General features: G+C 46.8%; 1 protein-coding gene across 1 annotated transcript in view; it reads left to right on the top strand.

Moving 5' to 3' along the window:
- Positions 1-13164, top strand: part of CASQ2 (calsequestrin 2) — a 30858-nt gene extending 17694 nt beyond the window's left edge. The window contains exons 5-11 of the mRNA XM_027878884.1: positions 308-381; positions 844-974; positions 4485-4530; positions 7283-7337; positions 8028-8128; positions 8519-8593; positions 12345-13164. Of these exons, the coding sequence (XP_027734685.1) occupies positions 308-381; positions 844-974; positions 4485-4530; positions 7283-7337; positions 8028-8128; positions 8519-8593; positions 12345-12554 (692 nt within the window). The 3' untranslated portion in view covers positions 12555-13164. The remainder of the gene's footprint in view (positions 1-307; positions 382-843; positions 975-4484; positions 4531-7282; positions 7338-8027; positions 8129-8518; positions 8594-12344) is intronic.
- The last annotated feature ends 520 nt before the right edge of the window (positions 13165-13684 follow it).

The following is a 13684-nucleotide window of genomic DNA, read 5'->3' as shown; positions in this document are numbered from 1 at the left end:
TGCTGGAGCAATTCCATGCATTTCCCAGGCTGAGCTACCACTGGACCTGCTTCACAGGGCTGCTGATTTCAGCCACAGTTAAGTGTGGCATGCTGGGATCTGCAGTTTTCCTGAGCACTGTGGAGCTGCACAGCGTGTTGCTCCACTTGAAATGGTCCTTCTGTGTAAACCCTGGAAGGGTGGAAGAAACACAGGGCTGTCATCTATGGGAATTTGCAATAATTTACGTTTGTTCTTCCCTGGTGCCTTCTGTCCTGATCAAAGCTGTCTGTGAAATATCTTCTTCATTCCCCTTTTCTCCTCCCAGATTTCAAGGCATTTGAAGAAGCTGCCGAACAATTCCAGCCATACATCAAGTTCTTTGCTACTTTTGACAAAGGGGTAAGTACTCACAGACCTAAATGGGAGCTCACAGATGCCACCACCTGTTTTCTGAGAGCTCAGGATGTTCCCAGATTTATTATCTGGTTCTAGCTTCTCATTCTCAGTGTTCCTGTATTTTGTAGTATCAGTGTCCACTTTGGGATTTGGCTCTGTCACAAGATAAAAGGCCATTTCTGCAACATGGAGGGAGGTCCTGATGTGGGTTTGGAAACCAGCTCCACCAGGTCTGTGGGACCTTGACTCTGGCTTTGCTCTAGTCCGGTGCTTGACACCAGTAGTGGGGAGAGCATCAGTGGGTTTTAACCAAGGAAAGATCCATTCTGTTTTGTGGGCTACCTCTAGGAGTGCATACTCTGAGGGAGAACAAGCACCTTGATCTCAGCTCTGACACTAGGAGAGACTGGGTGGGCAAAGAGGCACATCAGGCTCCCTCACCTCTGACTATCTCCACTGTAACAGGTTGCCAAGAAGCTAGGTCTGAAGATGAATGAGGTGGACTTCTATGAACCATTTATGGATGAGCCTGTTCACATCCCTGATAAGCCTTACACAGAAGAGGAGCTGGTTGAATTTGTGAGAGAGCACAGAAGGTATGTAGTGTATAGGATGCTCCTGGACAAGGAAAGTGGGTAAAGGTGTCTCTCATCACAACCTTGCCTCTCTAGGGCAACTCTCTCAGAAAAAAATTAGCATGATGACCACCTTTTTCATGATTTGCTGACCCAGGTTTGAGATTCTAGTTGGTTTTTTTTTTTTTTTTTTTTTGCTACTCCCAGAGGTGCAAGTATCTGTACAGCAATCAGAGCTCACTACAATGGGGCTGTGACAACACAGCCTTCTCCTCCTCCCTAGTTAGTCCTCCTTCAAAAAAAGCTGGGATGCTTGAAAGCAGTGGACAGTGGAAACCTTGCCCTACTTGCCCATGCTTTTAATTTAGGTCTGTATAGAAGATGATGTTCTCCAAGGCCTCTCAAGTCAAATCCAAATCTCTCCAGTCCCATCCTTCTCCAAAGCAGCTTCACTAATGGCTATATTCCTCTCCTAATGTCAGATATACTTGGAGGCAGGCTCTGAGCTTAGACCGAGCTCGGAGGAACTGCAATGGACTAAGGGACTCCTGCTGACAAAGGGCACAGAGAGGCAGCCACTGCTGTCATGGCTGTGTTGAGCCTCACGTGGCAACGGTGCTGAGCAGCTACAGTGTTTGATCAGCCCAGCAGGAGCTGCAGAGGCTCCATGCTTTTTGCAATCAGGTTTATTGCACAGTTGCTCAGGGACTCAGCTACCAATGTTTTGGAAGTCATCAGAGAGGCTGATCCTGTGTAAAAGGCGAGGTTAAATATATGGGCACAATTATCTATGAGGTGCTGTATTTTTACACCCCTAAAAGCACCGTGCAGGATAATAGCACAGTTAACCTGCTGCTCCTGCAACTGCATTTTCCAGCAGACATTCAAGGGACCAGTTCAGAGTTTGAGGAAAGCAGGGCCATTGATATAGAGGGGGGATCTCAAATTGGTCTCAGCTGGAGGTTTGTGTTAACCCACTGAGAGTTTAGAGACAGATCATCGTCTTTGGAATCCACAACTCACCAGACCTGGAAACAGATCTCTGCTTTTTCTGAAATATGAAAGGCTTCTCTATCTCCCATGCATTTGCAATTCACTTTGCTGACCTCTGGGACTTTTTGACCTCAGTCCTTTCCATCTTTTTTTTTTTTCCAAGTTCTTTCTGTCAAGCAGCAGCATCAGGAGGCTGATTAAGAACAGTCAGCTAAACACCAGCACAAAATTGCAGTGGAATGCCCCCAAGTCTTACATATTTCAAGATGCTGTGTGGTGCTTGGTAGGATCAAGGGGCTGGGCCATGTATTTTGCAAGTGCCAAGGCTCAGAAGAGAATTAAAAGGAGTCTTGTAAAATTGAATGCCTGAAATCCCAAACCCGCCAAGGGGCTGCCATGGCAGGGGACGAACCCTGGGGTAACAGTGATATGTTCCTAGCAGCTAACGCTGAGCCTCTCAGAGCAGAAGTACTTCCTGCCTTGCCACCAGTAAAGCACCTAAAGCCACAGATGGGAATTAGTGAGACATGGAGATGATCAGATCTGTAGACTAAAGTTAAGCAACCTCAGCAGCTGCCACGTGCTGGTGCCCCGTAGGCAACTTGGCAGGGTATTCTCTGTAGGAAGGTATAGGGGACCACTGGCCTCCTCCCCCTCACACAGCAGGCTTTCTCACTTCACAGGCATGGACTAACCCTCTTCCGTGGTGCAACACCCCACTGCCAGCTCTCCATCCCACTAAAGGAGCCATGTCACATCAATGGGGAAAGCTACTACTGGTCAGCAGTATCCAGGCTCTTTGTCATGCTTTAAACAGCCCTTCCAAAAATGGCTCCTCACTACTGTGCTCAGGCAGGCTTCACTACCACTCCCTCCAGAAACTGGGATTTGTTGAGCTTCCATTGCAGCCTCAAGACAGGATCTGAAGCAGATGCCCAGGAGAAATCCATACACAGCCTCCCAGATGAGGCTTCTCCAGGCAGCTGCAGCCTGTGGTGGGAAAGTTCATCCTCTCCTGAGCAGGTCAGGAAGTCAGTGTTCGGCGTGGTGGGGTGACTCATCCAAGGCTGCCCAGCAGATGGGTGTCCATCTGGGCACGGTGACAGGCACTGTGACTACAAGGTCTCAGCCCAGATTTTGCTCCCAGTTGTACAAAACCAAGTTACATGGTAGCTCCTCTGCTTGCAGCAAGAGGCCTCTGGGTTTATACCTGTTTCACATGCAAAATGCTGTGGTTGGACTCCCAGTTCTCTGCAATTGTGGTGTAGCGACGTGGGGGGCTGAATTCTGCTCCCTCTTACTTAACAAAATCCCAGTTACCTCACTCCCTCCAGCACAGAGAAGTATCCTGAGCAACAACACAGCAATCAGTACATGTGGGTGTGATCAAATCCTTTCCACTGAGTTTCCTTTCTCCAAGCTCTTCCCCCAGAGAACAGCTTAGGGTAAGTGTCTTGAAAGCCAGTTACAAATATGCCTAAATACGTAATATGCATTCACCTGATATAACCTCTGGGTTTGGACTATCAACAATGAGAGGACTTGCTGGGTCAAAAATTGTATATCTTAATGGCTATTTCTTCAATTTCTAAGGTAGTTTCTACCTTATTTCTATTTTGATGCTGAAAGTACCTAATTGTAATGAGTTAGCAGCTGAATTATGCTTTGCATCAAAAGACCATTCCTATTTGTTGAGTTTATACCTGCTACCTAATAATTTCTCTGGACACCTACTAACTCTTGTGTTAAGAGGAACAATGACTAATACTTTAGGTAATCTTTAGAGAGAAATTGCAGAATATTCTGAGTTGAAAGGAACCCACAGGTCCAACTCTTAACTGAATGGCATATACAGGGATCAAACCCACGACCTTGGCATTATTAGTGCCATGCTCTAAGATATTCACTTTTTTTACCATTCTCAGGCTCTCCGACAAGCTTCCTGCTACAGATGTGTCTGAAAATATTTGCTTTTAATTTTTTGGTCCTTTGTGAACTACTTCTCAAAAAAAAAATTGCTTTGACTACTCTTAGGGTTTGAGTTTTCTTGTCAGTGGTTATTAGAATATAAATCTTCTTCACAGAGGTTATTCTGTCTTCTTTGCTTCAGCAGAGGTTGGAGGGATTTCTGTGCTGAAATTATGCTGGGGTAAAACCAGGAGAAAAAGGAGACAAAGCCTGTTAGGAATGTCCCAGGAACAGAAAGACAAAAGTGAATGGGTCACCTCATGCTCTCAGCACACACGGAACAATCTGCCATGTGTGAGACTAATTCACCAGCACATCCCAGCACAGAGAGGCATCTCATCTTCCCAACCATGAGCAGTGGTTGTAATTACTCCAGTGGGGCCAGGGGTAGGGTTTTATCACCATAAATAAAAGCATAAGTTGACCTACAGTGCCCCCATGCTTACATTTAAAATGTGGCTGATCCAGCCACAGTGAAATGTGCCATGATGACCATTTCTGTATTTCTGGCAGCATCACGTGTGACAGTGCTGGATATGTCCTCAAAGAGCATTTCTATCTTCCTTTCAGGGCCACCTTGAGGAAGCTGCGCCCAGAGGACATGTTTGAGACGTGGGTAAGCACATGTGGGTGGGAAGCCTTGTGTACCCTGCCAACTTCCAACAAGGAACTGCTGCCCAGCTCCAGTGTCTAGCTGGGCAAAACTAACTTTCCTTCCTTGCAAAGCTACTTTCTTTCTTCTGGGAAGAAGGGAAGACCCTGGCTGTGATGCCTAGTGCCCGAGCTCAAACAGTGTGCTCAAATGCTTTGCTCAGCAGCGGTGGACAGCTGAGCCGGGTCCTGTTTGCTCCACAGATGGAAGAGAGAAAGCCAAGCAGTTTGCCAGGCAGGTGTTGGGCCTGTGTAGGGACCACGACAACGATGTGGAAGACATCCCACCACAGGATGCTCCATCTCAGCTAACGGATATCAGTGCTGGTAGTGGGAAGATTTCAGTGGCCTGCTTGCTGGGTGGGTGAGCTACAGAGATTGTACAGATGTCTCATGGAGATTCACAGAATCATAGGTTGGTTTGGGTTGGAAGGGACCTTAAAGATCATCTAGTTCCAACCCCCCTGTCATGACAGGTACATCTTCCACCAGATTAGATTGCTCAAAGCCCCATCCAAGCTGGCCTTGAACACTTCCAGGGATGGGGCATACACAAATGTTCTGGACAACCTGCTCCAGTGTCACACAACACTCACAGCAAAGAATTGCTTCCTAATATTAAATCCTAATTCCTAAATCTAAATCTACCCTCTTTCCCCCTCATCCTGTCACTACATGTCCTTGTAAAAGTAACAGAGTAGTTGTACAATTCAAAATGCAAGTGAGAGCAGGCAGTACAGTTAATTATATAGATTTCAAAGCCAATCATGCATTGATTGCACTTCTCATGGTGTATGCAAGCTGCAATTCAGCAACTGTGAAGAACTAACCAGCAGTTTAGCCCCTATCGCACACAGATGACTCTCCTGGTCTGCAGGGTTGGGGAAGAGGGGAAGAGTGAAAATGTAAGAAAAAATGTGTATAACAAATTATTCCTTCACTGTGAATGAATATGATGTTAAAAGCTAGTCAGGGACTCTCAAGTCCCAAATGAATGCTGAAAAACGAAGCTGAACAGGTGCTTTACAGACACTAAGGAAGGTGCAGTCATTCCTCCAAAAGGCTTGACATGTTTATAACAGCATATTCAGATGTCCCCTTGCTTGGCTGTGTAACATGAAGCGCTGCGAGACTCCGAAGTGGCAAAAACCTTGGGAGTCTTTAATACAACAAGGCAAGAGGTAATAAAACTGAACCAGGAGTTATGAGTCACTTAGGCATGATAGCTTTTCATTTTGTTTTGAAATACAGATTCTGTATAGAATATAGCTCCCAAGATCCACTGAAGCCCCTCCAAGGTTCTTAATGGAGCTTCAGTGACACCCAAATTTCACATGCATGATTTCACTTTCAAACTGAACATATTCTAAATTAGCCTCAGGAAAAGCGTGAATTCACAGCGGTGTGACGTCTCTCTACCAGCAGCCTGGGAATACAGAGCTTGCCTCCACTACGAGCAGGGGACTCACAGAAGACAGAGAGCTGGGTTCTGATCTCACTGGAAGTTCACAACATGCTCAATGCCTTCACTTGAGTTAGTCCAGTTTTGTTTACTGCCTTGGAGGTCAGAACAGAGCTGTGTTATGTAGCCATATACTTATAAATATATATGGCATATAGACATACTTTTTATTTTGGTGACTGACAATGCTGCTGGCCAATATGAAGAAAAAGTAACAGTGTAGATTTTGCCAGCTGTAAGTCATCTGAATTCCAAGTAAATCTGCCTAGAATGTCCCAGTGAAAATGTATTCCCTGAAGACATCCACAAAGGCTCAGCATCCGCTATTGTTTTTAAAGATAATGTTTTCCACTTAATCTTTCAGGGGCTTTTTCCCTTTCAGTTTTTGATGGTGGCTTTGTCACCTCTGGGCTCAGAAGGGAAAAGAAATTAGCATTTAGATGGGAATTTTTTCTTGCATTAAAACCAATTGAAATGGAAACCAGGACCGACAGCGGGTGAGGAAGGCGAAACCGATCCATGGGATAATTCAGAGATGACATTCATAGCAGGCGGATGATGAACCAGCCAGCAGATCCATTGGCCTTTGCCAATATCATTACCCATTACTCATGTGTCTCATGGAGAAAAGCAGCCTAGCAGGCTGTAATTTCTGTCCTCCACTCATCGGAGCCCTGAAATGAGCCCCCCACTCAATTCTTCTCACTGCTCAGAGAGACCCTCACTTAAAGCAGAGACCCTTCACCTCCCAAAAGGGGTCCAAATGAGCCACCTTGCCTCTTACACTGTGAGAAAACCTCCTTTGCTGGCCCCCGAGAAGCATGTTCTGTGACTGAGCATGGTGCCAGATACTTGTTTCCCTGTAAACTATCCCCTGGGATCTGCAAATTGAGGGTAGGTGGCCTCAGGCACAAATGGGAAGAGATCCATGCTAGAGATCCTTTGACCTTCTCTGCAGACAAACTTTTGCCCCACACTGTCAGAAGCTCCCTCACCTTTGCTATCACAGTGCACAGGCATCATTTTTAACTGAAGAGTTTCAGCACTACCCAAACTACCCACTTCGGCACTGAACACCTTCATGACTCAGCCTCACCTCAACTCCCATTTCTGATGTCTCAGTGGGGCTCCAGTCTAGCTTCCATTAGCAATTTTCTTGTTTGTTTGAAGACATCTCAGTGCTCCTAATCTCCAGCAACTGCCCAGACTCTGCCCTCCCTCCCTGGCCCATCAGTAATGGTTTTGTTATTTCCAGGAGGATGACATGGAGGGTATCCACATCGTAGCCTTCGCTGAAGAAGATGACCCAGGTAAAAGGCTATTTTCTTCCTTGTGTGACTCTCCATGCCTCAAGACAGTGTATTTTCTTCTGCTTTATTTGCACAGTGGAGCCCAGCACCCTGGCCAGGATGGTGATCCCCAGCTTGATGGGACGGGGAGCCAGGATGCTTCTGGGTGTTTATGCTAGCAGGCATGCTAGCCGACATTCAAATTTTGGATATAAATCAATGACTGCCTGGGAAAAAAAAGTCATCCCCTCCACCCAGCACCAGAATTTTCTCCCTAACTCTGCATCCATCTTGCTGTATGAATCTGGGAAAGTGCTTAGGTCTGTGTGTGTGATAGGCATGTGGGAAAACAGAGGCCACAAACTGCTGAAAAGCGGTGACATCAGTGCTTCTCAGAGCCATCAACATGTCGAAATGTTTTGGCCTCCTGGGGGCTCAGTTCCTCCCTCATCACAAGAAAATAGTGACATTGTTCCACTCCTTGGCAAGATTATGAGACTTAATTCATGTGTAACTAATTTCAATACCCGTGGAGGATGCCTGAAATTAAAAGCTTTATTATCAAAATAAAGCGCTGGGAGACAGCATTTTAATGAGAACTATAAACAACTCCTGTGTGCATAGGGGAGCCAGGGAAGCTGGAAACCCCACAAGCAAAAAGTGCCTGTGTGTTTGTAGGAGAGAGTTACAGTCGTTCATATATAATTTCAGATGGTTTTGAGTTCCTGGAAATCCTGAAGCAGGTTGCCAGGGACAACACCGATAATCCTGACCTGAGCATTGTCTGGATTGACCCTGATGACTTTCCTCTGGTGAGTGGCAGAGGCTCCTTGCCTTTCTTGGTTTAATTTGTGAATGGGGTGAGGGTGAGGGTGGGTGTGCATGTGCACACACAAGTGCAGGAATTGCCCAGGGAATTTGGTACAGGGAAGGATAGGAAACTGGACCACAGGCAATCCCCTTGAGAGCTTGTTGTTTGAGTCTTTTGAGTCTACCTCCCATGAAGGTGTTATCTTGGGAACATCCCCAGAGTTGGCACTTTCTTTTGCCAGGTGTGGCAGCCCAAGCTTGTGTTCAGCCTTTCTTCTCTCCCATGCACTTGTCAATGCATGTCCCTCACACCACAGCCCAGCTGACTAAACTAGTGCAAGGGGGCATTGTAATCATCTTTTCCTGAGCTTTTTTTTTTCTCGCTCCTGCAGCTGATCACTTACTGGGAGAAGACCTTCAAGATCGACTTGTTCAGACCACAGATCGGGGTGGTGAATGTCACAGATGTGAGTAGTGTGCACCCAAAAAATCCAGAGATCCCAAGATAAGGGTGCTAGAAAGGATGGGACTTGAGATCCACTGGAATCAATGGGATTTCTGTTGTTAAGTACAGGTAGATGAGGCTTTTGCCCTGGGAAAAAGTGTGAAGACCTCACCGTTCCCGCGAGCGGTGGAGTTCGTAACAGCTCCGATGTCCGGCTTCAGGGCTTTGGTCTGAGTGTGTTTCTGCTGCCGAGTCACACACAGACTACATTTGCTGAGAACACAAACAGCCCCTGTGGCTTAAGATTCAGGGCTTTGCACAGTTTAGGTTTCAAGGTCTCACATTTCCACCCCAAAACACAGTATGATCCTTTATCCATTCCCTGCTCTGACAGCCTGTGTGGGATTGTGGAGGAAAAGGGTCTGTAGGGAGAAAATAAAGCCATGCTTAGGGAAGAGAAGAGGAGGAAAAGGAGGTTGTTTTTGCTGCAGAAGCAGAATGGCACAGCTTGAGTGTAGGAGGGAAAAATGGTCTCCAACAGATGACAGGGAAAAACTGTACAGCTTGAAAAAGCTAAATAAATACACAGCTTTAATAAAAGTACAGCATAAACTGGTAATCGAGGGATCCTGCTGTGGTAAAGAGAGTGTGCTGGGGTTCATCCAGGCCCTCCTCCTTCTCAGCCACTGCCATGCAGGTAATGCTGGAGGGATTTGGGTGGGAAGAAGAGACCCACCCGAGCCATACCTGGTGTCAGTGAAGGGTTTCCACACCGTGCCACAGCCAGCAGCACTGCAGAGGGAGAGCTGCAGAGGCAGGTGCTGCTTTGGCACAGCTGCAGTAGTGGTGGTACCCACAGCACCCACAGCAGTGTCACTGGGCCAGCTTTCTGGCAGCTACTGTTTTAACTGTGGTTGCCTTCAAGCCAACAAGCCATGGGACTGATGTCAGGCTGCCCACACATTGTGAGTTTTTAAGGCAGCTGGGAAAGGGACCCATCTGACCCTCACCAGCAGAGATCTCAGTAGATTTGCTGAGTGCAGTGTAACATGCTTCACAGCCCTGACACGACTACAGAGAGAAACTTTTTTCTCCTCAATCTGACCATAACAGTCCAGATGATCAGAGAGCATATAATGCAGGATGTTGCAGCCTGGCTCACTTATCACCTGAGTTTATTTTGGATGGTCAATAGTTGGGTGTTTTAACGTCTTTAAAATGAATGTGTGGGGGTATGTAAGAGTCTCTGGAAGCAGAAATTTCTCCACTGCAGAAGTGTTTGTAAATTGGTGCTTGACTTTGTGTTTGAAATTTCAGTGTATGTGAACTTGATATTTCATTAGAAGAGAGCAGAGAGGAACTTAGAGTTGGGACAAATGTCTGGGGCTGGGTGCTGGTTCTGGCACCACCACTGACCTTGCTTCCAGCCTCCACATCTTCTCTCTTGTATTGCCCCAGAAAAAGAGGGACAGCAAGTGTGTACTGGCCAATTGCACCTACAGTTAAAGCAGATGCTGTAAAACCATAAGATGGGAGATGGGATGGCAAAGTGATGGTGTCATGAAGAAAGCAGAGCCCCTGAATATTGCCCATCCTATTGATGGGGATGAGAGGCTGACCTGGGAGTCAGCAAGTAGTTGCAGTGCTGGCTGGAAGTGAGCTCTTTACCTGTAATAGAGCAGTAATATCCCAGACCATGAGGACCCAGTCAGTTAAGCCTTGTTAACAGAATTTTTAAGGGAAAGACAAAAGGGAAGGGGACCAAGACAGCACTTGTCACTTAAGATCATAAGAGAAATGAACAGATAAGCCAAAAATAGAGCCCAAGTCTTCTAGTCTTTTGACCTTCTCACTAGTCCACAGTACCTTCCTTCATTATATTTACTGCGACTGGTCATGTTTAAGTCATGTCACAGCTACATTAAACATAAATCAATGGAAATTCACGGAAGTGGGATTGTCAGAGGCATGAGAATCATATAGAAAGCAGTATTAGGTAAGAACATATGGTTTATTATTCAGCAGTCACTCAGAGACCTGTAAAACCTCATGTGTTATCTGGCTTTGATATAGTAAATATTTTAGGTTGCTGATTATAGTATTTGCAGTTTTTATTTCATTCCTCTTAAGTCCGTTTTTTATTTCTCAAGAGAGATTTAAGAAAGTTCTAGGTTGGTGGGTGATAACCAAAGCAAACATTGAGCTCATTTCATTATTTCAGTGTTACATCACAACATTCAGCCAAGTTACACAGGTACAAAGTGGGGCTTACACAACAGAGTAAAAATAAACACTGCTGTTGGCTTCTGTGGACATAACCCCTGTGACCCCATCTTTTCTCTAAAACCTGCCAAAACAAACACCAGAGCTCCCAGCTGCCCCAGCTGGCTCATCACATTGTGGTGGCTCAGGTCTAGGGCCATGATGCTCTGCAAAATATCACTGCTTTATTTGCACAGCATCTTCTCTAGGTAAAATGATGCCACTCCTGTTTCCATTATTTGAATGTGTCACTTTTTCCCACACAAATATTGCTGAGGTTAAGGACAAGATCATTTGTGTGAAGCAAGAGCTGCACGCCTCTCCATTGCACTTTTTTATTTCAGTTTTGGCAGTTTAGGAGGAAAATACTGTATAGGAGAAACAGCTTTTCTTGAGCAGAAATTGGTCCAGAGTTTCATCAAACCATAAACCAAAGAGAATTAGGTACCACAGACAGGGAAAGAAGTTGGATGCATTTTCAAAAGCTGGTAGCTTTCTTCTGAGATATGACAATCACTTGCTTCTACAGCATCAAGCACTGAATGAGATAACCTCACAGCACCTCTGCAAAATAGGATGCTGCTCCTGCTTTATGGGGGGAGACAGTGAAGGGAAAGGGGCTTACCCAGGCATTTGCCCAGGGAACCTACAGCAAAGCGGAGAGGAAAACTTTGATTTCCAGGCCTAAGAGACCAGTCAAGCTATGCTTGCTGTCTCTGGGTAACAGTCATAATTTAGTCATCATCTTCTTACTGAATTCCCCCATCCCCTCCAGTTTATAGAAGTAATGCAGACAGCTGGAGGGAAAGAGCAGGGGGCACCAGGGCATTGGTGGTTTTCACCATTCTTCAACTGTAGCATGGCTGAGATGATCTGAGGGAAGGGTCTTCCAAGAGGAGGAACCACTATCACAAGTGGAGAGCCCAGAACATGGTCCTGAACCAAAGGTGATGGTAAAAGTCTGGGGAGAAGGAGTGATGACAGAGGGGTGTAAAAGCTCAAAGAGATCCCAAAAGGGCTTGGGATGGAAGGAGGGAAATGCTGTGATGTCCTATGAACTGGGGCAATGCAGGGGGAACTGGCATAGTTGGTCTCTTTGAGATCTCTTTATGAAAACTTGGAGTCTACAGAACTCCTCAGACAGAGTGAGGACAACACATTGGGTGGACAGTGCTCTTGCTCACAGGTGTAGGCAGTGCAGGAGAAGAACAGGCAGCAGTCACACATCTCAGCCAGGGCACACAGTACTGCACACCCATGTAAACCCACTGACCAGTCCCACTGGCCCTGGCCAGATACAAGAACACTACAGGGAGAATTGGTAATCCCAGTGCATGGGCTGAGAGGTGATCTGGTTGAGTCTGCCCACACGCTGTGCAGAGAGGGAGCTAATGCTGCCATCAGCCCTGTGTCCCACCCATGGTCCAATCCTTCCTCCCACAGTAGTAGTGAACCCCATCTCTTGCCTGTGTCTCTGCGGGCAGCTAATCCCCCATCACCTGTCCCTGCAGGCTGACAGCATCTGGATGGACATCAGAGATGATGATGACCTGCCCACAGCTGAGGAGCTGGAAGACTGGATAGAGGATGTGCTTTCTGGGAAGATAAACACTGAAGATGATGATGACGATGACGATGATGACGACGATGACGACGACGACGATGACGACGACGACGATGATGACGATGATGACGATGACGACGACGATGATGATGACTAACTGTGACTCTGTGCAGTTTGACTTGTGGGGCCTGAGAGCCCTCCCCCTGCGGCAGGTCCCTCCATTGGAAGGCCTGTGTTTGAGCGTCAGCAAGCACCGCTGCTCCTCTTTGCCCCCTGCCCTGCTCCCCCTGCCCCTGCCCTTGCCGGGACCCCCTGGCCTGATTCTCAGTGGTGCTGAGCCACCAGGACTGCCCCTGTGGTGGGCAGCGCCTGCAGGCACCCAGCACCGCTGCAAATCATGCCTCCTTAGTAAGGACAATAGGAATCTGCAGGGAATCTGCCCCCAGTGTCCCAGGGCAGGAGAAAAGTGCCTGCCTGCTTGCTGCCAGAGGGACGCAGGGAGCCAGTTTGTGTTTTCCATGTTCATCAGCACGGCACTTAACATCCAAAGACCAAATCTCCCTTCAAGACATTGAGAAGGTCACTGTAAAGTTTAGTCCTTTTATTAAACACAATGCCCTTTGCAGATACTCTGCCAAGACCACTCAATCCGCAAGTCCTGCTGTGGGATCCCTAGCTACTCATTAAAATGCTAGGAGCAGCAAAATGCTTTGGGAGGGGAGGAAGGTTTTAGGGATGCTATTAAAGTTTTCAGTGATTCCACATAACAACAGGATATTCTTGTTTGACAGTGCAATGCAAAACCAAGCACCATGCTCCCTGTCTGAACCTCTTTTCTTTGAAAGCTCGGGCCATGGCTAGGGGAAGTGCAGGTGGTCTGATATGAGGCATAAAAGCTCGCGAGTTCCTGAACTGCTGGAAATGCTGATCCAGGTCTGAGCCCAATCTGAGTCCAAACTCTTGCGTTTGAAGACCATGGCACTGAACCAAGCCAATGAAAACATCCGTAGGGCCCACCCTGAAGCTCTCCTATTCCCCATGACCTTCCAGCTTTAGCTGACTCTTCACTCAAAGCCCACATAGCATCTATTCCCATGACCAAGATGTTGGGAGGGAACACACACATGCAACCATATTAGATATTGGACGAGGTATGTTGCGCAGTGAGCAGCGAGTGGATTGAAGCTGTTTGGCTTTTAATATTTAGATGCACAGTTACTCCCTGCTTAGACACTCAGATGTCCCATAGTAGCCTGTGAGAAGCCTCATTTGACCACAGGAGCTCAG

This window comes from Empidonax traillii, unplaced genomic scaffold, assembly GCF_003031625.1.
Source record: "Empidonax traillii isolate 1590-97213 ecotype Southwest subspecies unplaced genomic scaffold, ASM303162v1 scaffold46:size3806547, whole genome shotgun sequence".
Taxonomy (NCBI): domain Eukaryota; kingdom Metazoa; phylum Chordata; class Aves; order Passeriformes; family Tyrannidae; genus Empidonax; species Empidonax traillii.
This window is presented reverse-complemented; position numbering and strand designations above follow the sequence as displayed.